We start from the raw sequence: 24,344 nt of genomic DNA, 5'->3' as shown, positions 1-24,344 counted from the left end.
GAAAGTAGGCATAGGTTTTTTATATATATTCATAAGACCAGTTGTTGTATCTTAAAAACTTTCTGAAAAGGCATATACTGCAGGCAGTGGCAGTAGAGATAAAATATTATGGGATCCAGCCTTATTTTTTTTTTCTCATCCAAATATACACATTGTTCTAGCAGATGAACAGTTTAATCCAGACTTATTGCTGCTGCTTGATGACTCAAATGCTTCATATACTGCTCCACACATGAAACTACTGCAAATATCCATCTCGTCTGATCAACAACAGCTTCTTTGGGGTGCAAGAAAAGAAAAGAAGCATAATACATAGTTCACTTAAAATGCAGTGACAAAAACAGCATTTGAAGGCATGTGTTCAAAATAGTTCCATATTGTTATTACAGATGGAAACAGTAAAGGAAGAGAAACAAGGAACAAAAGCCAGCTTTTGTGAGTTCCAAAGCAATCCCTTATGATCCTGGGTCTTGTATAAGATGATTTGGAAGCTTTGGAAAGGCATTCAGGGTCTCTCCCTGAATAAGGCACTGCAACACACTGTCTTCCATAAGCCTGGCCCAGTGCCATGACAGTTTCTGTATAATTCATTGCACATTCTGCTAAGTGTTCTATATATATCTATATAGATATATACACATAGAAATATATGTAATTTTCCATATGCTTTGCTGCAAAACAAGAGAAAAACAAAATCAGTTACATAACAGAATACAGAATTCATAACAGGCTAAATTTAGTATCTGCTGAAAAGTTGCACATGCTCCAAACCACAGATGTGCTGATAAAGCTGCATATATTCTAATAATTATATTGGATTACATTTCTTTTTTTTTTCTCACAAAGGTTTGACACAGCCTAGCCCAGAGGTCTACTGTTCGACTTTCTGAGTAGCTTTTGTCCTTTCCAATCCTCATCATTTTTTCAGTGAATTAGTACTATTTCTAGCAATTCCTTGTGTCACCCTCCATGACAAAATATTCATCTGGGACTAAGCTAAACATTTATTTCCATTTCAAAGTCTTGGAGCTTAAATCCTCAGCAGTAAACAGTAGTACCTTGAACCTCATCATCTCTTTTAAGTATGAAAAGCTTAAGAGATGTCTTTTCTTATGGAAAAATACATACTCTTCAAATACCAATTTATCCTCGTTGTTTCTTTTGCCTTTGAAAACAAGAGTGGCTGGCCAGATTGGTTACGGAATACTGAGATCTTAAATTCAGGATTACCAGTCTGGAATTAAAGTCAACAGCAAACAATTTGTAACCACCCAGAGGCTTTTCAATAAGTCTGAGTGAAGTGATCGATGTACACTTGCCAAGACTTACCAGTAGCAAATCGTAGGCTGTTTTAAGAACTTAAGCATGGCTATCCTGAACCAGGCATCAACTCAGCTGTGCGTACTGTCTCCCAAAGTGACCTGAAGTGGATATTCTTTCCATAAGAAATATTCCAAGTATAGAACTATCTTCCTACACACTCCAGTGGTCAGTGATTTAAGGATTGTCTAAAATAGATGTTGCTTCTTAGCCTGGTGTTTAACAGACACTGATGGGCCTATCTTCCTTTAAATTGTCTTATTTTTTTAATCCACTTTCAGCTCACATGGTCTTCTGCATCATTGAACTCTGCAGTTTGTTCTTTATTTTCCTTTTAAACCAGCTACTTAATAATATCATGAAATATCTTCATTAAAAACTAAAAATTAAAAAAAGGAGAAAAAAAAACAGAGCTGGTAAATAAGATCCACAATCTTTACCTACTGTATCTTTGTGGTTATAAGCAGGAGTCACCATGAGGAGTCCACTGCCTCCAATAAAATAAAGATATTTACTGATTGTTTCATTTTAAAATTAATGTATTTTCCGCCTTTTTGTATTCTGCAATTCCTGGTCATACTGGGGTGAAAGTTGTTGAACCTATGGCTCAGACACCTCCTGTTAAGTTTCAATCATACTTGTAAATTGGAGTTATTTACACAAGTCTGAGAACTGAGTCCGTGATTTAACTAAACATCAGCTGTTACCTTCCACATGGTGTGCCTGTGTGAGTTCACATTTTATCTCAGTTTTCCTCATCTTCCTCATCTTCTAATTCCTCTTCTGAGTCATCCTTGTTCTTTGAAGTGTTGCTGAATTCAAGGTTCCCTTCAATATCCAGTACTTGTAAGTGCTGTAGACTTTGGAAGATATTTACCTTCAGTGCTCCAACTGCAATCTTATTAAACCTTTAAGCAAACAAAAAAAGACCCTCCTGTTAAAATAAGCCCGTTCCCATATCCAAGAGAGAAATGAGAGGAAACGAGGAGGAAATCATTCAGCAGTTACTCTAATTTTACAATGGCACACAACAGCACTTAGAAATGAAAGCCTTTGTAAAGAAAGCAGAGCTGCTAAAACGCTGGCATTGAATTCTTCATGTGTAGAACTGAACAGTGTGGAACTGTGGAATGATGAATATGTGAAGATAATTATCTTTCAAGGGTCCCAACAGTGTGCAAAGGTCCTGGCTGACAACAAAAAGCCAAAGCTCAAAACCAATGCTCCCCCTTCCAGATCCATCATTATTTTTTCCTCCAGACACACTGAGCTGCAGAGTACTGACTTTTCTGGAGAGAAAAAGAGAAGGAAAGTAGGTAAAAGTTATGAAGCAGGCAAACACAGTGACTGAACAAAGTTTTCTGATGGCGCTATGTATCATTGCAAAGGACCTTGCAGGAAAATAATAGGAAATGTTAAGCATCTCACACTGATTTCTAGTTCACTACTCAAGCTCTCAGAAGATTTCTGCCCCAGCCCATATGACCACCTCTTTAACTGTATTCTGCAAGGAAAAAAATCATAGTATTGGAATTCCTCCCTCACAGATTCTTTCTCTTGGCATACTGCTTTCTCCCTCCCAGGCAGAATCTATCTGCCTCATAGCCCACATTTCAAAGTGCAACTTGCTTTTCCGTGAGATTCCATGTCATCCCTTGACAGCTGAATTCTTCTCCCACAATACATGCAATGCTGGTGCAAAGAATCTCCTTAGAAACATATGCAGAAACTTTTCATCTGTTACATTGTTTTCCAAAAATGTAAATAAGCAAATGTAAAGTCTCAGAACCCCTCACATTTCCTGCTTCATTCTTTTGAACATGCTTCAAATTGTATTTTGTCTAATATTCCAGATGTATGTCATTGTTTCACACTATTAAAGGGATTAATAGCCTCCCATTAGGAAATACAGTTCAACTTGGGTGGAGTTGCCTCCTAACCATGTTAGCAAAAAACAGATCTGCAATTTTTTGTTTCTCTTTATATAGAAATATAGAATGTGGAATGTGGTTTTTGGTTTGCATCCAGGCATTCACAAAAATCTCATAAATGTGAGCAGCTGAATAGACAGACTGCTCTAATTTACACCAGGCTTTTTAATTTTATTTGCTTGGTATGGGACCTTTCATCTAAAAAGGTACGATTCCAAACTACAGAACAGTGCTGCTGCATACAGACAAAACAAGGCCATATTTAGTCTTGTGCTGAAGGGCATTCCAGGCTTTTTGAACACAACCACAGGATCAGCTTAATCACATATTCCATAGGTTTTCATAAGTAAGTTACTTCTAAGTACTATTTTCATTAATGTTCTGTTTGATTAAAATTGAATATATTATTTGGCCAGATCCTGGCTTCCCTTCTTGTGCTTAAGTCCTCAGTAACTCTGCTTAAAGTTACTTTATTGTGAGTTTACATTTGGTGTGAAACAAGTTTGGCATCTGCCACTTGTAAAATATTAGGTTTAATAAACAAGGTTCTCATCCAGTTGACAGAATAGGAAAAAAAACAGAAAATCTTTCTAAATTTAGTTGCAATTGTCACATTTGTGATAGCTGACAGCATTGACATCTGTTTCTGACAAAACTATTGCAGAAAAGCACACCACGTCAAGATCAGATGTGCAAGGCTCATGACAGGAGGTTTTTGTACACTATGAAAAGCCAGGGGCAGCAGACAGAGGCAGAGCTGTAGTCTTACAACTGAGCTGTATTTAGTCTGAATATTGGAATATGAGATAGTGTTAAACATTGACTTCCCAGAATTTCTAACACGCCTAATCCATTCTCATAAAGACAGAAAGGAAAATCTCTGAAGAGCACGTTTTATGTATCCATGTCTTTCCTCAGCAGATGAGCATAGCTTCATTGAATTTCTATAAAACAAAGATGCTTATTTAGAAAGTTAAAATTTTAAATAATTTCTAGAAAGTAAGCAACAGTAAAGTGAATAAAAAAGAAAAATCTTGTGTGTTGAAGTGGAAACCTGAACTCACCTGAGGTAAATTCCCTTTAGTTTGGGTGTGGACTCAAAAACATCCTCTGAAACAACTGTGATCTTGTTGTTCTGAAGATACAGATACTCTAGAGATTCTGGCAGGCCTGAGGGGATCGAAGTCAGCTGGTTGCCAGCCATGTCTAGTGACTGTAAGAGACAGCAAGGGGTTAAATAAATGATCAAATGTGAATATCAGCAACACTCCAAAAATAGAAGTTTCACAATAAATGAGCTTTCAAAAGCTGGCTGTGTACATACACCTCTCCTTCTACATGTTATCCACTGTTTTTATGTATATATATACATGTAAATATACAAACATTCATATGTGTATAACACACTTATAAGAAATTAGGATGATAACAGTACAGAAGTGATGTTAATGTAAAGCTCTATCCAGGATTTTTGTTTGCAAATCATCTGGAAACAAGCTTTATTTTTCAGATGTTGCTTTAGTGAGTCTGCTCACTACACCTTTCCCTTCTGGTGAGGTCAGGAAAAGAACACTGTGTGCAGAATGGAAACTGTAGGGTGTCATCCATGCAGAAAGGTTCTGTTTGAGTTCATAGTGGAAAACTGAAGCCATGTTTACTGTAGCATAAACTGAGTTCATGTAACTCGCGTCAAGGAAAAGGTGGCTGCTGCAATTCTGCTTTCTTGTGCTACCATTTAACATCACGATTTCACAGGACATGCCATGTATGCTGTTTTCTTAAGCAGTCCCAACACTTCTTTATCTCTGTCCTCAGGCTTTAGCCCATGACTACTTACAGTGGTTTACAGGCAGACTGGGTTTCAGATATGTTGGGAAGTCCTTGGAAGCTGCTACTGCAAATGCTTCACTAGCTGTGGTTATATTAGATACAATCACACATAAAAACACACAGAGCAACATATGAAAACATCAGGACTACAGGTCATGACACTTCCTTATAAAAGTTTTCAGCATGAAAATTGACTAAAATAAGTGTTGTATGCTATATGTAGCACTTCCCAAGCTGACATGCTAGTCACATTATTCAGCTACAGTTCTACAGACGATTGTCATGATTTCATTGTTCTTCTCCTCAACATAATCCCAGTCTGGCAAACAATTATGCAAATGCCTAGCTTTGCAATTGCTAGCAGTCTTCAGTGATTTCCATGGTAACAGTGTGGACAGGACTGCATGCTAAGTACTTGCACAATCAGGATCTTAGACCTGACTGTTATTTGTCAAATCTCCAGTGCACCAACTCATTAACCTATTGCAGAGTTAAGCCCTTCACGGTGAAAAAAGATTAATACATACTATCATGGAAATACTTAACAGGTAGTAAGGCTGCTCAAGAAGAAGTCACAACACCAAAAAAAAGACTGTCAGTTTAACAGAATCTTGCATACATGCTATTATCTTAATGTGAGTTAATATTATATTAATATTAATATACTTAATATGAGTCCTGCTTAATATGAGTGGGGTTTGCTGTGGAAAAGGTGCAGCTGAAAGGCCAGAGTTTGATTCAGGAGTGCATTACTCTGGCTTGACACCAACTACAAAAGAGTGACAGCAGCATAAAAGTGAGGTGAAACTGCAATGAATCAGGCCTTTCAAGAAGGTAAGCTTGTAATTTTTTAATTCCAACCAGTACTAAAGCTGGCAATAGGTCTCATGACCTATTTTTGTGTAGAGGGAAAAAAAAAAAAAAGACAGGTGACAATGGTTGCATTTCATTAAGCTACTGCAGGTAAATGGTGCCAGTATCTACAATTCTTATCAGTATCTTCCTTCCCAACTGCATTCTCTCTCTGACATATTTGCACACACGTCACTGAGGCACCAAACAAATGCAAAATATATCACTGGAATCATCAACCAAATCTACAGCTGATGCAAAGCAACAGTGCTACAGATGCTATTATTGCACTGCTGGTTTACATTAACTGAAAAATAAGCTCTTATTTATTCCAAGAAAATATTAACACAGATAAATGTTTACATTGTCTGAAAACACACTGGGGGCCAGTAAAACATACATTCCACATCTTCTATCCCTTATCTGCTTTCAGAAGTATAAATTTTGCTTGCACAGTGACCTAACAGTAGGCATCATAGATGGTTACCAGATGGCATAGGTAATGCCTTTTACTGCAGGAAACAGGCTGTTACCTAAGAGGAAATGCAGACAAATCCTTCAGCCAGTGTAACAATTCTGAAAGGTCATTTTGCACAGCAGAAACGAGATTGTTCCTGACTGCCTTATGGTTTGTGTTTAACTTTCTCGAACAATTAAGCAAATGATGAGACTGCTGATTGAATCCAGACCTCCTAAGTGCTATCCAGGTGCCTTAGCCAGCTGAGCTGCTAAATCCTGTAGCTTGGCCTGTCTGACTATAAGCTGATGTGGGGGGCTTTGAGAATTAAGAGTGGTTTTGTTTATGCATTCCTTCTTCCTGCTGTCTCTCTTCAGAGCTGATTTCAGATCTTTTGGAAGACAAGCTATTTGAAACACAGAGTTTCAGTTTTAATGACAACGTTCATTAATATTTAGCTGAAAATAAAGGACAGCATTAGGATTGAGAAACAAAAATGTCTTAACATTTCCCAGAATTAGCAGTACACGGTGGACCACCGCTCCAGTCAGCAGTGGGAGGTACTCACCTCTGGCACCACAGCACAACCTTTCAGTTGCTAGAAACAGAGCACATGGCACTTAAAATGCAAGCCCAGTACATGCATTCCAAGCAAAGCTAGTATTGGTGCCACATAAACTGGCTTAGGCAGACAGAGGAGGACATTAGCAATATGACCACAATAAGAGAAGGTGATGTTTCTACCTGGAGACTGCTGAGCTCCCTCCACGCTCTTGAATAAATGGAGTTTACTTTCAGTTTATTGTTGCTCAAATATAATTCCCGCAGTTTTGTCATCCCAGACAGAGTCCCTTTGGGGATGTCACTTATCTCATTTTCCTTCAGCTTCAGAACCTGCAAGTTCTTTGGAAAGCCATAGGGCACCGTGTTGAGGTTGTTTCCAGAAAGATCCAGGGACTTCAGTTGCCTCAGTTTACGGAAGGCCTCCCGATGGATCTGGGGACTCTTGAGCTTATTGTAGCTCAGGTTCAGCTCTTCAAGGAAGTAAGTGGTAGCAAAGTCATTCCTGTTAATCTCAGAAATCTGGTTATGCAGGATCATGAGTGTTTTCACTCGTCGAGGCAGCCCACTGGGAATCCTTTCCAGGAGGTTGTTGTACAGATGGACAGTGTGCAGTTTCTTCAAGCCCTGGAAGGCTGACGGGTGAATTCCTCGGGCTTTTAATTTGTTATTATGGAGCAGGAGGTACTCAAGGTTCTTAATTTGGGTCAGGACATCTCTACCAATCACCTTAATTGCATTCTTCTCCAGGTGAAGGAGGACGATGTTTCGAGGCAAACCACTTGGGATTTGTGAGAGGTTATTGCTGGACAAATCCAGATATTCAAGACTAGAGAGTTTCCTTGAGAAAGCAGGAAAGAAAACACTCTCCATTTAGATTGTGCAAGGTGAAACAATATTCAGCCTTCCCTAGGATTTTACAGTCCATTTCACAGAAACAGCCTGAATAATTTTTGCCTCTCTGAAATTGCATATTGAAACTGAAAAGTAGGCCTGCTTTTGAGACGATGAAATGTTACTGTAATGAAAATTAGAAATGCTAATTCAGTGTCCTAGACTAAGATACTGAACTTCTCCTGACCCTCCAGTATTATGGAAGTGAGTCAGGGGTAGATCTGCTTTGTGTAAGCTACTGAATCTGGATTCCATAGACTCAGTTGAAGCTAAAATAAATCCTCAGACCAGCCACTTACACCAACTGGATGTGGATCAGTGATGTTACATGCCAAGACTGAGGCGCTCCTGTGAGGAGACTGTAATCTGCATGGCACTACATAGCTCACTGCAGATGACTAGAAAGCTCTCAGGAAATACAAGAATTAATACATTACAGACATTTCTTACTGTTTACTACACTGTTGTTCAGAGCCCTCCAAGTACAGTCTGAATGAACAAATACACTTTCTGGGTAAAAAAGTACATTACTGCAGTCTGTACTGCTTCCTTAGCCTGGGTACTGTACAGCAAAGAGTAACATCCACCCCCATCTGCTGACTGTGACTGCTGCCTGAGCTACGGCCACTGCACCGTGTTCACCGGAATCTTAACAGAAATGTTATGTCCAACATTACCTGTAGGGTGACACAGCAGAACTAAGGTAAATTACTCTGGGAGGTTTCTGGGAGTGGTTCATGGAAAAGAGCTTCCTATTTTTAGAGACCAGAGAAGTTTACTAGACCAGAAAAGGATTCATGGCAAGTTATAGGCATGACAGATTATGTGGTCTGGATTTTCAGGTAGAACTAGGGCAGGACTCAGTGCAAGCAGAAAGAAAGGGTAAATAGGACAGCAAAGGCTATTCCAGTTGTATCAGTTTGTAGAAAAGCTTTTGCAGTCATCTGGCCATTGAGCAGCACCATTACATCCCCTGTAACTCCAGCAATCCCTGCACACTGGGGGACAGCTATTAATTCACAACTGTGTATCTGTGGCTGCTTGCAAGTCACTAAAACAGAACAAAACACAAGTGACATAGCAAAGGTGAAGGTCTGGCCTTAACTCCTAGTGAACTGCCCTGGAAACTGAGACATCTCAAGTAGCCTCACTTCTGTCTTGTTTGGAAAAATGGAGAGCAGCCTGCACCATCGTTCTAGATTGCCTTTTCTCAGAGGGCAATTAGCTCCTCCTGTGATTGGGTCTGCAGCAATCAAGCAGTGATGTGGTCTGATGTTCAGTGTTCTGTCTTCTGTATAATGGAACTCTGGTGTGTGAATTCAAAGCACTCACCAAGACCTGTGCTTTTCAATGACAGTATCTGAGTCTATGTCTTTTCATCTCAACCTACCAGAGGAATGCGTAACAGCGCAGCTTTTACTAAGTGTATTGTAAGTATTTGTGCTTTTTTTTTTGTAGATGTACTACTATATCAGAGGAGGCAGACAGACACAGGTGCAAACTACAGGCCTGAATCTCACCAGAAAGTTTCGTTGTCCATTCCTTCATTAGTCAGGTAGTTATTCTGTAAGTACAGCTCCCGCAGGCCTGTAAGTTCACTGAAGGCTCCTTTGGGAATCTTCTCTAGCTTGTTGTTCTAGAGTCATCAGAAGCACATTGCACATTATTTAGCATGAAACAACATAGGACACACAGGTTCTGCTCAGCTATTACCAGGCAATTAAATTTCAAAAGAGCTAGACTTCAGGTGTTTCACTGGAAGTTTTAATTCCACCTAAGAAATAAATACAAATACTAGATAAAAAGTATTACAACTAAGCACAATAATTGATTTCCAGTTGAATTTTTTAGGCTAAGAAGTTACAGTCTGGCACTCCAGGAGGGTTTCATTTTGTATTCATACAGCCCTTGCACCTATGTACACATCTACAGTGTAATCCAAGTAAGTGGCCCTGCAGTTTGCTCAGAATTTCTGAATTTTCTAAGACAGATTTTACCATAAAGAAGAATCAGTTTGGAAGCTGGGAACCAGCCATTCTTCCAGTGTTTGACATTTGAAAAGGCTCAGTTCCTGCAGTGTAGATTCTGAAGCAATTATTCCTATTGCTTTAGTGCTGCTTTTGAGTAGCCAGCCAGCAGACATGAACAAAATGCAAAACTAAATTCCATTTATGAATTCCATACAGGAACTGTAGGAATTATAAAAGTACACATAAAATATCGAAACTGAATTTGTTTAACTTCCCACCCTTCACAGAATCACAGAATCACAGAATGGCCAGGGTTGGAAGCCCCAACCCCCTGCCACATGCAGGGCCACCAACCTCCCTATTTCATACTAGACCAGGCTGCCCAGGGCCCCACCTCTAGGGATGGGGCATCCACAACCTCTCTGGGCAGCCTGTTCCAGTGCCCTTCAGGTACAAGCAATAATGTGAGGAGCAGACTAGACTAGGCATGGTCCCAATTCATGTGAAGTGGATACCATCACAGAGAGACTTGGCTGCAGATTACAGTGAAGAGTGAAGAAAAAGACCTGTCACACCTACAAGTACTCTTTCAATCAGTATTTTGTTTCTCACTGGTGTGTTCTGTTAACTTGTCCAGTTAGATGACAGGCAGTGCACTTGAAAACAAAATGCTTGTTTCCCTCTTTCATTTTTCTGCCCTGAACACAGCTGGGACAGCAGGGAAGAATATGAGTCCTGAAGAACAATCCCTGAAGGCTAAGCCTTCATCTAGGAGATAACAATTACTTATGAATTGCAACAAAATCCAGGGCTTTAGTAACTTCATAATATGACAGAGAAAATCTTTGCCTTCTTCAACCTACAGAAGTCTTTGTACAAGTTTTGTAGAAGACTTTAATGGAATTTAGCATGAAACCTTCAAGGGAAAAGGAAGCTGGGAGGCAACACAGAATGTCACAAGTCCGAGGGCTGGTAGCAGGTGTTCAATCACTTTTTTGCCTTAGTCTTCACAGGCACAGGCTCTAGCCAAACCACCCAAGCTGCAGGAAGCAAAGGTAAGAACTTGGAGAAGGAAGATCTGGCTCTGGGGGGACCTGAGAGCAGCCTTCCAGTACCTGAATGGGGGCCTACAGGAAAGCTGGGGAGGGAACAGAACAGGTAGCAACAGGACAAGGGGAAACGGCCTTAAACTGGAAGAGGGTAGTTTTAGACCATGTGTTAGGAAGAAATCCTTTACCTTGAGAGTGGTGAGACACTGGAACAGGTTGCTCAGCGAGGTTGCAGATGCCCCCTCTCTGGAAGCATTCAAGGCTGTGAATGACGTGGTCTAGTGGGCAGTGTCCCTGCCTACAGCAGGGGGTTGGAACTAGATGATCTTTAAGGTTTCTTCCAACCTAAACTCTTCTATGATTCTATAAATAGACTGCAGTCTACAGACGTCCAAGGAACTGTCAACACTGGGAACAAACAGAACCAGGATTCCCCACCACTGCAGCTCTCCCATTGTTAACAAAGTTAAGAACAGACAATTATGAAGTATTTTTCATCAAAATCAGATGACAGAATTAAAAATGCTGAAGACTAGATAATACCACAACTTCTGCATTACACGACTGCTGGCGAAGCTGTAGCAGTGAAGATTCACTGATCCAAACTTTCTCTGTGTTGACTGAATTGCCAGTTCAGTAGCAAACAAAATATCACTGGTGCTAGGGAACAGCAGTCTCCAGGATGGCAATTAGTGAGCACAGGCAATATCTAATGGGTAAGCAGCTGTCAGAAAAAGCACCATCATCAGTGGCAACCTTGACCTTGATCCGATTAGTGGATGGCCATGAAGAATGACCTACCTTCTTGTACTAATATGCATTCATATGATTATTGCCAAGAAAGAGATCAACAGTACCATCACACGCACATGCTTTTCATTCCCCTGAAAACACTGAAAAGTGATTTTTTCCCCCTGTGAGCATTGTGATATTTTGCAAAAACACTCTATTCCTTATGAACAAAATAGTAATGACTTGGGAAATAGCTACTGTGGCTACTGTGGCTACTAGAGCATAGCAGATGAGACTTACAGAGGGCCTGGGAATGTTTTCAAGTGAAATTACATTACTTGGTTGTGTAGTTTGAATCTCACACAACACAGTACTTTTGTCACAGTCGTAAAGGAATACAAAACCCTGGTGTCATTACCTTTAAATGTAATTTGTATAATGCTGGAGGGAGATTCTTCGGAACATATTTCAGGAAATTGCTGGACATGATGAGTATCTCCACGTTGTTAGAGCCATTGAACATATTATCAGGTAAGCCAGCATCTGAAAGTTTGTTGTTATGAAGGTAAACAGACCTGTCAGAAGAAGAAAAAAGATGAAGTCAAACAGATATTTAGATCTGTTTGTTCATTTTACCAAAAGAAAGCTGTTTAAAAACTTATTTCAGCCTATTCTTCTTCCCTTAATTAGATTTGTTATCAAAACATGGCCTTTAATTTGGCAAGGCATATATATACAAGCACAACCAAATGATTGGTCTGAATATTCTTTGAAATTTAGGTCTATTTAAATTCCATCCTGGATGTGAATATGAATTTCACAAATAGCCTCATTATCTTAACAAGAAAATGAATGTAAATTTGGGACTGCATTCCTTTAAAGTCTACATTTCAGTTTTGCCATTTGGACTTGGCTTTGCTTTTGGTTAAGAGAAATGAAACACATCAGTGTGGTGGCCTCACTCGAAAGGGTCAGAAATCCTATCGGATTAATAGGTATCTTAACTTCTTAAGATATCTCCTTAACTCCAATCTTAACTTCTATTTGGAGTCAAATCTGGGCTTCTTCAACTTGCAAAATCAACCTGCAGATCTCTTGAGGAAAGGCTGTTTCACACCCCTCCGTTCTTTCTGCTGCCATGAAGGCTCAAAATACCTCAGGAAACAGTTTGCCTTCTACTTCTAGAATTCAAAAGGGCAAACAATGATGTCAGAAAGAACAAATCTGTAAGAGTTTCGTTTTTTAATGACCTTTTGGGATCTAGAGAAAGATAGTTTCTAGCTTTCCCTTCTTACTTTTAACCTTTAATATTCACCAAAGAGTTTCTCCGATCAGTTTTAAAAATGATTTCATCTTCCTTACACAGGATTTAATTCTGTATAAAGCAACTGGCTTCTGTGAAGTAATTGCTGCTTTCATTGGTTTAACTCCTAAACAAATTAATTTGACTTCTTTTTAACAGAAGAAATTATGAGATTTTACATGCTTCCATTATCCCTTCATTTCCTGTGTGCACCCAAGATGCAGTAGCAGTTAAAGTCATGGACTCAGGTTAAAACTGCAAAAGAGTACAGTGTAAAGTTTTCTTTGACAGCTTATTCTTGGACTCTCTACTGGTGGCAGAGAACTTGGCATCTTTCGGGAAAGGAAGGAAAGGCTCAGTATGGAAACACAATAGTGTGACCAGACGCTCCAGGAGGTTCAGAGCCACATGAAAATACAGTTCACCTTTCATGGTCAGCTGTGCTTCTAACTCATAAATATTTGCCTTTCTGAAAATGTTATTTCCAAATAATGAGCCTAAGATCATTAACTCTGCTGGGGACAGAAACTCGGAAATGGATGAATCAATTCTCAGAAGATTAAAATGAGCGCTGTTGTGGGAAAGTATGTGAAAATCACTTCTGAAGAGTGCAAGAATTTTAATACAAGATTGGAACATAGTAACTTATGTAACTCAGATGAAGGAAGAATGTGTATAAATCTAGCTTTTTTCGTGATGAGATATTGCCTGAAACCAATGCCCGATTCAGTCTTTTCATCTACCAAGAGCTTACAAGACTAGAGGTCTAGTAAGTACTGAGTAGCTTCTGTTCTCAGTGAAACCAGAGGGAACTGAAAGCTCTTCAGTTCATCATAAGATTGGGCTCTAGGAGCTCAACTGGGTTAGCCATTTTTAAGTAGTTCTGAATTTGGATGCATAAATTGCTATCAACAGAGTTTGAGACATCTCTGCAGGATTTAGATGCTGTACTGTCCCTATAAATAGATTACTCAAAATGCCTTTGGGAAAGACTGTATCTCACAGGAGGTCTGTCTACGTGCAGCTGAATTTGAGATGGACTAAAGCATTACAATGGCTTCAGCTGACAAAATCAAAACCTGAAACTAGCAGAGAGGCCTTTGAAACCAGACCAGAGGGTATGAACCACTTGTGAAGGAAGGTTACTATGCTTAGGTTTAATACAGTTGAGTTATACTCAACTGTGTTGAGTATTGCATTCCCAACATGATTCTAATTTTTTAATGAATGGATTATTAAAAAATGGGGATTTCTAACTATTAATCCACATTCTGGGAAACTAAAGCTGTTCCTGAAGCACAAACAAAATGGAAATAATTTAATTTTTATCTATGCAAAAGTTGGCAGCTACTAGAAGCCCTTGGAATGTGTTTGTCGGATCCTTCATGCTGAGATTAACAAGTAGTCAGCTTCCTTCCAAAAAATATCAGTAGGCAATAAAATGGCTTAGCCAGAAAATTTCTTAAACTTATCAAGAGCCTCCAAGCAGTGTCAGAACTCCAGTCTTATTTCACTTCCCAATCCCTTACCTCAAGTTTGGTTTCTGTCCAAATGTGAGCCCATATATCTTAGTGAGATAATTGGCTGCAAAATCTGCACTGATCAAGGTATTTGGTAGGAATTTTGGAGCCACTGTTAGCTGAAAGAGAAATACAGATGCGAATTTCAATTAAATGCAACATTTTAAGCAAGCATTAGATCGTACACAAAACACTTGCAAATTTTTTTTCTCTGAAACAGAACACATATTGCATGAAAAATAATTTAAAAAATAAATTGTCCTCACTTGCTAATCTCTCCAGGAAGGAGACAGATTTTTGCTCCAAGATATGTGAACGTTTGTTTTGCTTGGAAGCATCCTGTCTCTTGGTGGAAGAAGTCAAGAAATTGTTATCCTAAGAGTAAATGCCATGCTTATTATTGTTCATAATCCTTGGTCTGGTGAGCCAAAAAAATCCCACCTCATACTGGCCTACTATTTACTTCCATAAGGAAGTCTGTTGGTTCACAGGCTGGGAATGTCATTTCACATGTCTACCAGTATTGCATCCATTTAAAACAATCTCTTCAACAAAGGATGCAGGTTCCCAAAGTGCAGAGACGCTTCTGAGTCAAATGATGAAATATCAAATGGAATCTCAAAGCTGTACAATGATACCTTGCTCACTAAGCAAGTGAGGTATCAGAAACAAAACACGAAAAGTTCTTGACTCTGCAAAACTTCTCAGTTGAAGAGAGGTAGGAGAGGTCCTGTTTGCTTTTGGTCTATTGCTGTTTCCATTGGTGATATAAAAAGAAATGCTCAGAACACTGTATTTGAGTAAAACTCAGTGGAGTGAGAACTAGTGATTAAAAAGCTTAGTTTTACAGAAGGTTTGGGTAATACAACAGCAAGCTTTGGTGTGTGGCTGCTAGTAGTAATTATTCATCTAGACACCAAGATTACAGGTTGCATTTTTATGGGCTGGAGGGCAATTCTGTGGAAAGCATGAACCCAGAAGATTAAGCCCCGGGAAAGAAATTCTCAGCACAATGCTGTGCTGGATACGAGCCTTCAGTCTCTTATGCCTTCTTGTATGCTTGTGCCTTCTGCATAAGCAGACTACTGAACTGCAGTATGCATGTGCTACCATGGTTACATGTGTTAACTATAGCACCAGTGAGACAACTGATCAAATACTTTACCTACACTCTGAAGGACTCTGAAGGACTCTTCTACAGACATTCTGACTTTTTTTGTTTCCTAAAGCCTTTGAATTTACTGGTAGTTTGTCACCTCCTGACCTGGGTAATAGGATACCGTGCAAGTGGACCCGTATCTGATTAGGAAGGTCTGACAGTGCCTCAGAAAGAACTAAGTCACTATCACGACATAACGGTGAAAAAAACAGGAAACAGAGTTAATCATTTTCATATATGGTGGCACATTAAAGCTTTTCTCCTGAAACCCAGTCTATTGGGTCATAACTTACACAAAACAAAAGGAATGGCTCAGATATATGAAATGAGAAACATCTGAACCACAAGAAAGGAAAAAGTTTCATTCAAAGAGAGTTTTCGCTTGCACAGGACTCATCTTTGGCATTTCGGCATTCAGCCACGAGACTGATGGATCTCCAGTGGCTGATTGCTTGAAGGATTAATGCTGGAGTGCTGTAACTTAGCAAAACCAAAGTGTCTGAGTAGCTTCATCTGATATGTTGCCTAACAAGAAGCAATCTGCATTTCTGCAGATGCAATTTTCTTGCAGCTTTACTGTCGAATCTTCCTTTCCATGCTATATACTGTTTCTCCACTAATAACATATAGTAAAGCAATGAGCTTAGAAGGATTATACAAAAGTTATTACTTGTTTGAAACAAATTTTCTTGCTTACCATAAGCTTTGGTATCAACAAAAGCACTGGATCCAAGTGAATCCCCTGTCACTACGGGAATATTTGGAGATGCAAAACCTTCTGCCACCAAAATCAGCAGCTTACAGTAAATAACAGTGGCAGCTCAGGACATGCTCTGTAGTTGGGTGGGAGAGCCTTCAGTTACGAGGCTCTCTGCAGCTACGATGTGATTGATACACACTGTGAGCGTGATGAAAAATTCAGAAGGAAACTACTGCATCAAATAAGCATTATTACTAAAAAGCCACTTTAGTCTATTATGATATTTCATTTCTCCAACCAACCAAGCTCGTTTAATGAAAAACAATATCTGATGGGATCACAAGTGCAGATAACCCATAAAACAAGGAGCAAACTACCAGCAAATCCCTGCTCTCCTCCAGACACCACAGTTACTTGATCTGCAGCACTTCCCAGGGCAGAGTGATGCAGTTTGAAGCCAATATGGTTTCTCCTGGCTTGTGATTTATAAAGAAATGTGTTATTTCTGTGGGTCCACAACTTCTCACCATAACTAGTTCTGACATTCGCTGATGTTTGCATTTTCTATTGGGATCCTTTTCTCTCTGCAGTCAAGCCAGAAACCCCAAACATTTTGTTTTGTCACACAGGGAAAACTGGAGTGCAAAGTTCTGGAATATGAGTCACAGTCTGGCTTATTCCTTTTTATGGAGTTATTAACTGCCAAGATTGTTATATGGAAATGGTGCTTGAAAGAGAGAAAAGAACACAATGTTACTGTACTAAATAATGGGTTCTATTCTCAATAACTCCATACAGAAAATCATGGAGTGATTCTGGAAATGCCTTGGCCTGGCTGAAACCTCAGTGTGGCCACGTGTATTTAAAGGAAACATCAAAGGGTCACAGATGTTAAAAGGATAATAAAATATATCTGCAGACATGCATAGAAATGCATATAGAGAGAGAGAGAGGAAGGGAAAGGTATTAGGCAAAAGAAGGTCTGTCTGATGTTTCAACTCATATATTTTTTGTGGTATTCTAGTTCCTTCTGTAGCAAATATTTGTGGGGGATCACCAGAGAAAAAGAAAGCCACAATGGGAACCTCCAGATATAAACATATGTGAGAAGGCATTTCCTTTGGCAGGGAGGGAAGTGCTTTTCTGTCATTACATCCAACTTGTATCCCCCAGTTGTGAACTTCTTCACTGAAAGAAGTCCAGCTCCTACCACTGCAGGTAAAACAATAAGTTAATGACCTGCTCAGTTTCACTGTGTGTGGGTATCCCCCCACAGCAAACCCAGTGAGAATGGGGGCCCAGGAAAATGGCATTTTGCTGATCTCGCTGGCACACACATACACAGGTAGCAGGATGTGTTTGTTCACAGGTTTTTCAACCCAGCCTCATCTGATGAGACAGGCAACACTTTGCACCATTACCCCACAGCCTATTTGCATACATGCAGCTACCAACTGTGTATGCAGCTGATCCTAAGCCTACTGAGAACAGTGGCAATTTAAATTGCAGAGGCTCTCCATGCCTGCCTACACACACAAGGGCAAGTTTTCACTAGCTGCACAAAGTAGGCCTTGAAAATATACTGTTGTGTGAACCTCCTAAGTTTTTATAATACCCACTGCTTGCCTTGACCTTAAATGAACCTTCACTAGAATATCACTTCAGGACAATTTTACTTACACAGGATATACATTTTAAAAAGAATAGAAGACTTGCTTGTTGAGCTTTCAGAACCCAATTAGAAAAGAATTCTGAAAGCCGTCTGAGCCTCTTACCTTATTGTTTGCCAAGTATAGGTAATTCAGGTTCTCCAGGTGCTCAAATGCTTCCTCTGGCAGCCCTTAAAAACAAGAAAAATTCTGATCAGAAACACTGGCATCCCATTGCCTCCCTGCTTGGAAGTACAAGAGGGTATTTTTCAGAGAATATTTTAAAACAAGATTTTAAATATTCTTCTTTGGCACTGAAGCAACCTGTTTCAGACCTATTGTTGCTTTTTTTTTTATAAAAAACCAACCAAACCAAAGCAGAGCATTAAGAGCAATGTACGACCATTAGAAACACTAAGCAGGCAGGGCTGGTGGCCAACCCCTCTGGCAGGATTCATGTACAGAGCAGGTATAGACTTGCTGTACAGCTGATTATAAGTGCTTCAGCAACCATGCTATCTGATAAGTTTATTTTGTCACTTTCTAGATGAATCTACAGATAACTTCTCTTGGTGGGACATAATCTGAGGTTGTTTAATGACCAGATCAGTATGATGTATGACTATGATGTTGCCATCATAACATCAGTAGCTGCATGTTGTAACTCCTCTTTCATTGTTTCCCCACAATCCATATAACCATGCAGTAACCAGCCTAGAGTCAATCCAGTTCAAAGCTAATCATGCTCCAATAATTACTGTTTTTCAGCTGAATTGCTCCACACCCAGATGATCCCACAAGCACTGTTTCAGTCACAATGGCAAGTGTACAAAAGACACTTTCACCCAGCACTTAGATAACCAAAAGTGAAAGGTGAAGCTATTTCCCATATCAAAGCATACATGAAACCTAGGGTTGCACTGAGGTTTACAGCACACCCAAAAGGTAATAATATGAAAGTCAGAATGTATTAAGCAGTCTTCTTTGTACCATGCAAGAATGATATGCTTTGGGTTCCATGAAACGTCTGCATTCTCAATCAAAGCTGTTCCCTATCTTTGCAATAAAGATAGCAGGAGCATTCAGAGCAACTGGATGACATGAAAGCAAACAATTCTCTCTTTTGTATTGTGTGCCCTGCTCTCTTACTGTTTACTACAACTCCTGCTTTCCTGACTGGGGCAGTTGTCAGGTCTCTCCAATAAACACTAGACTTAGCAAGCAACACCTGCCTACAGAAGTCACAATGATTTTTAAAGGGCAGAACTTGCCTTATTTGTAATCTATATTATTTGTTTTTATATTTAATTCAACAAGGACCAAACTGGACTAAACTGCAGTGACTGACTGAACGTTTAGTGGATTAAGAAACAAGGTCAGTCAAAAGGAAATCATTCAGCATGTAGACATTTCTGGTTCTCAAGTGCACTGCACTGATGTGCCTGAGGGACTGGAGGGAGTTTCCTGGATAAGCTCTCACACCACAGAACACAGTGCTGCTGCCAGGTCTCCTCCACTGGTTCAGTACGACTGCATTTTTATACACTGAGAATTATGTTTCAGACGATAAAATGCCTTCACGATCTGTGGGATGCTTACAGAAAACCACTACAGTCAAGTCGGCCCATGAAGTCTTACAGCTTTCCCTATCAGCTGTCACAGGGCTGCTGTTGTTCTGTGCACTTCACAGCTCTTCCACATTACCTTTTGAAGTCAGCCTGTTGTTTTGCAAATTTAGAGTTTCCAGTCTGTGAAGACGAGCAAGCTCTTCTGGAAAGATTTCTTCTATCTGGTTGTTCTAAGAAAACAGAGTGTTAATCATCAGCAAAGTGGTCCAAGAAAGTTCTCAATAAAACCCAGACTGTGAACTTCAATAAAATTTGGAAATTAACCAACCATGTAAAATCACTGTCAACAGCTTTCTCTCCATAATGAGCCAAGTTTGGATCTCAAAACGAATACATCAAAACCCAGCAGCATTTGAAGGCCTGAAACAAATTCTGCAGCCTGTGTCCATCCCTATAAATATCCAACTTATGCACTGGTAGCACAGTGCGATCATGCCTGGCAAGACCTATAATCCATTTGCCACAGCCTTGAAGTCGCAGCAAAGCATTTGCTACAAGGTTGGCACTGTGGAACTTCACATTTATTGCTGCTGTTATTTGAGTGTTGTTTTTAACACGAAGGATTTTTGTCCCACTGCAAACTTGTCATGAGCAGACAGTCAAACTGCACTCCTTTTTTCACTGGCCAGGAGTGACTACCATCAGATTTTCATTGACAAGTTTACTAACATTTAGACCATTTATGAATTTAGTGTTTTAGCATCTAGGAGGCTGAAAAAGGAGACCTGCTATACTGGAAGCCAAGCTAATACACAGAAAGTGACAGCTGCTGTTCCAAAGTAGCTTTCCTGTTTTTGGCATTAGAGCAGGAGATCCTGAGATGGTGGGAGACCCACAGGTGGGCGAGGGGAACCGAGTGCAGCACCAGCATCGGGCCCGCTGCTTCCAGCACACACCAAGGAGGCAGGATAGAGCCAGGGCGGGCGATGCAGACGCTTACCTGCAGCGAGAGGTGGTTGGTCAGCTCCGGCAGCAGCAGCGGGAACTCCTTCAGGTCGATGCCACCGCAGTCCACGACGCCCTCCTGGGTGCAGCCGCAGTCGCGGGGGCAGCCGTGGGCCGGGCCTGGAGGGCGCCTTCGCCCCACAACACCCTCGGGGAAGTCGTTGGCGGCGGCACAGCCCAGCGCCAGCAGCCCCAGCACCAGCAGCTCCCGGCCTCCGGCTGGCATCGCCCCTGGAACAGAGAGAGGGGTCAGCCCGAGGTGGGAGCCGCCCGGCAGCCCGGCCTCCTCCAGCCTTCAGCCCAGCGCCCACCGTGAGCTGAGGGAACCACGTTCCTGCTCTCCCCACGTGCCCTGAGGTGTTCCCGCTCTCCCTGTGTGCTCTGGGGTGCTTTTGAGGCCCCGCAGCCCAGCTGCTGAGGCCTGAGCTCCCCACAGGCCCCCAGCTGGGACCCCCGCCCCACTGCTGACCACTCACACTGTTTATTGCATCTTTCATATTGAGAAACACCAGATGATCCTGGAGATTTATACAGGAGGTTATGCAATGTTATTTCTGTAACTGCTGTCACACTGCTCCTCGCAGTGATGCACAGGGAAGCGAGTCTCGCTGAGGTACAACAGTGCCTCATCCTGCCGGCGCTGCTTGACACCGCCAAGCTCCACGACGGGCTTCCTGCTGCGCCTGGCAGTGCCCACCTGAACCTCCACAGCCTGGCTGCTGCTCAGCATTCGTCTTCCTGGCAGCAGGTTAAAATACTGCAAACAGCGGCGGAGCATCTGCCCAGCAGCCAGCTGGCCCTGCCCCAGCCCTCTGCCTCATTCCTTGCCCTTCTCACATTTCACTCTTAACGATTTGCACTCAGAACGAGTCATGGCTTTTTTCCATTTTTTTTTTTGCAAAATTATTTGAGAGTGATGAGCAATTCCTGTTTAGGCTGAACTTTTAAGGTAAAAAAGCAGAATGGATTCTTGACCTCAGTGTGAAATAAGTCCTCCATTCACCCCACAGGCCGGGCTGGCAGCACCAGCACTGCTCCCTTTGCAGCCCCATGGTCTGTCACTTGTACCTGCTGAAATTCCCCAGACTCTGGGCCCTTGGGAAGCACTGGGGAAATCCTGCTGTGAGTCACAGTCATGAAAATCTGAAGTTAATGTCTTTAAACATTGACTTACACTTGAGGAAATAGGAGAAGGTGACATTACAGGACAGAGCTCTGGCTTGAGACACGGGCTGTTTTGGTTTGGTCCTGGTCTTTGCTACAAACATGCTGGGTAATTTTAAGCATTTAACATTGTTTGCTTGATCCCTCTTACCCTGCTCCTTTATTCCACTGCTTCCATATCTGTAAAAGCTGCATGTAATGAAATTAATCTCCTTTATAAAACATACCAGGGATCAGATGGTTTTCCTTAAACGGCAATATAGCTAGATATTAATAGTGAGATCAAAATTGGCCATATGAGTATGCCAACAGTGGATTAGTAAAATCCTTAGTATTTGGTGACCTAACCTTAGAAAATATTTCAGAAATCTTAGAGAAAATAATCCCAGAAAATAATCTCAGGAAGTATGATATATCCGATCTCCAACAAAATATTCCCCCCCTATATCACTTCCTCTTACAGGTGTCTACAAACAAAACTAAAGGAAAACAAAAATGCTGCATACAGATCAAACCCAGCCCTGCTGTAACAGTGCCAACACTTTCCATGCCAAGTTACATCATGGTTAGTATCAGTCTCTGTGTTTGCTGCATGCTGACATTTCCACATCTATAGCTGAAACAATTGGCATGAAAACTAGCTAAGGAAAAAAATAATAAATAAAAGCATGGAATACTGCATCAATTGTACAGCAAAGTTGCTGAGACAATCTCACCCCACTGCCTTCAATATGCATGCTGCTGCGGTGATGCCTTTGAGGGGAATGCTGCCCTGGTACCATCGGGAGACACTTCAGATACATAAACATCTGCTTGCATCTGGAGTGCAGGCAGTAAAACCAGGCATGGCTTTTTCTTTCAGTTCAAAGAAAGCCTGAAGAAACTCGATCCATTTAAATTCATTCCCATGAGCCTAATCCAAATCCTTATTAAGAAACCTTATGCAATGGGTAGCTCAAAACCAACTGGAAAGAGTATTCTTCCCTTGCTGTCAGACTCATTCACCCAAAGACTGAAGTTTCACTGAAAGCCACTTCAGGGTTTTCTGTGGCTGCATCTTTGTGCATCCAGACAGAACCACCGCTGATTTCTGCACTTTGCTGCTGCACAGCCCCAGGGGCTGCAAGTTGCACAAGGAACCTCTCAAAAAGTGAGCTGAAGCATCAGGAGTTCTGTAGTTTCTCAGTGCTTATAATTACCTCAGTAAACAGCAGAATCACGTTCAAAATACCTCACCTCTGTTTCTGTTGGTTCTCCACACACATTCTCACACAACACGCACACAGCTGAGAAAACATCCTCTCCTTCAACATCAACAGGTTAAGCAAATTTGTGACTTACACTGAACGTCCCCTCAGAGCTGCTGACTGGCAGGCTGCTGCATGGGGTCTGACCATCCAGCTTTTAGAGCAATGAAGTGCTGAGAAACTCACCTCTGCTGTCAGAGATCAGATGAATGGAGAAGAGCATTTCCCGTGCTCCCACAGGCTCCCTCGGCTCATGCCATGTCAGTTACACGCGCTGAGCTCAGAGCAAGTCTCCCCTTTCCAAGCCAGATCCGTTTCAGATGTGAGCAGCAGAAGCAGAGAGAGTAACAGGCAACCCCCTACCAACGAGTTTTCTGCACTTCCCAGCGAAATCAGGGAGGAATTTTCCAAAGTCACCATATGGGAAAATGTGAGTAGGAAAGAGGAAGCAGCTATAGTCTGAATATAAAGACTTGGGCAAGAAACGATCTCCCACTGCTTTCTGTCAGTGCAGCTTGCGAGATCTGTGAGAGATGCCAAAAGAAAGCACGCTGGATTTGACAGAAGCAGAGGCGGTGTGTGTTTTAGCATTGCATTGCAGCTGCACTGCCTGTTACTAGATCTTTCATTTTAGCTGCCTTCAACACCAAATCTGAATTCCAGGTGGGAATGTCCTCCTGTTCCCTGGGGGCCTGGTTCAGATTAGCCAGGAGCAGACAGATCCACAGCATTTCCTGTATTTCATCTTACCCCCCTTTGCTTCCCCCTGATTTTAAACACATCAGCTGATCTTCAGAGACCAGGGGTACGAAGGTTGTGAAGTGACAAACGTCTCAGAAGCAAAGCCCTAACGTTTAACATAACACCTATTTACCAATCTCTTCTGTATTTTCTAAGCCCCATATTATAGCATTAAACATCAAAGCACTCCCCCTCAACTTGCTGCAGTCACGGTTAACCCCAAAATCTCACATTTCCTATTTCTTCCCCCTTGGTAAAAAGAGAGGAGCAGGCTGTTTATAACACAGCATGCTCCAAGTGCACCAGTACTTCCAAGAAAACAATGCAGCTGTTTGTCACCGGCAGCAGAGTTACTTCTTCAAATACAAAGCCACCTGTTTTGGGAATGCCCTGCAATGTACTGTACCTTCACAGAATCTGCAGAGGATCTCTCCTCACCAAGAACACGACCTTCTTGTTGTATTCCAAACAAAAAATAAAAGGCACACCAATCCTTTCCTCTCGATTCCAGCTGAACTGAAGTCTAAAGCAATTAAGTTATTTCCTCCCTCTCTTCTTCCAGGCTCATATCAACTGGAACTGATCCCCCTCTGTGCCACGTGTAAGTTGCAGAAGTTATTGTGGGAAGTATGCTTTTACTGAAACAAAAACAAAAACAAAGCAAAGCTGGCTGCTTAGTCTTACTGATTGAG

At 41.2% G+C, this 24,344-nt stretch overlaps 1 protein-coding gene across 3 annotated transcripts; it reads right to left on the bottom strand.

The window, feature by feature from the left end:
* On the bottom strand, window positions 1–24,344 carry PODN (podocan). 3 transcript variants are annotated; one of them, XM_042873758.1, is made up of 11 exons: window positions 24,059–24,344; window positions 20,496–20,731; window positions 19,632–19,725; window positions 18,054–18,118; window positions 14,429–14,538; window positions 12,015–12,171; window positions 9,366–9,481; window positions 7,135–7,792; window positions 4,316–4,464; window positions 2,028–2,228; window positions 1–671 (listed from the first exon to the last, which is right to left on the bottom strand). In XM_042873758.1, the coding sequence occupies exons 2-10, from the start codon at window positions 20,724–20,726 to the stop codon at window positions 2,066–2,068; spliced, it is 1,743 nt and encodes a 580-aa protein (XP_042729692.1). In that variant the 5' UTR covers window positions 20,727–20,731; window positions 24,059–24,344; the 3' UTR covers window positions 1–671; window positions 2,028–2,065. The 3 variants fall into 3 exon arrangements, with proteins under 3 accessions (XP_042729692.1, XP_042729691.1, XP_042729693.1); XM_042873757.1 differs by lacking the exon at window positions 24,059–24,344 and adding an exon at window positions 23,098–23,481; XM_042873759.1 differs by lacking the exon at window positions 24,059–24,344 and adding an exon at window positions 23,006–23,081.

Source organism: Lagopus leucura, unplaced genomic scaffold, assembly GCF_019238085.1.
Source record: "Lagopus leucura isolate 7727_CA_CO unplaced genomic scaffold, USGS_WTPT01 Super-Scaffold_100009, whole genome shotgun sequence".
Taxonomy (NCBI): domain Eukaryota; kingdom Metazoa; phylum Chordata; class Aves; order Galliformes; family Phasianidae; genus Lagopus; species Lagopus leucura.
This window is presented reverse-complemented; position numbering and strand designations above follow the sequence as displayed.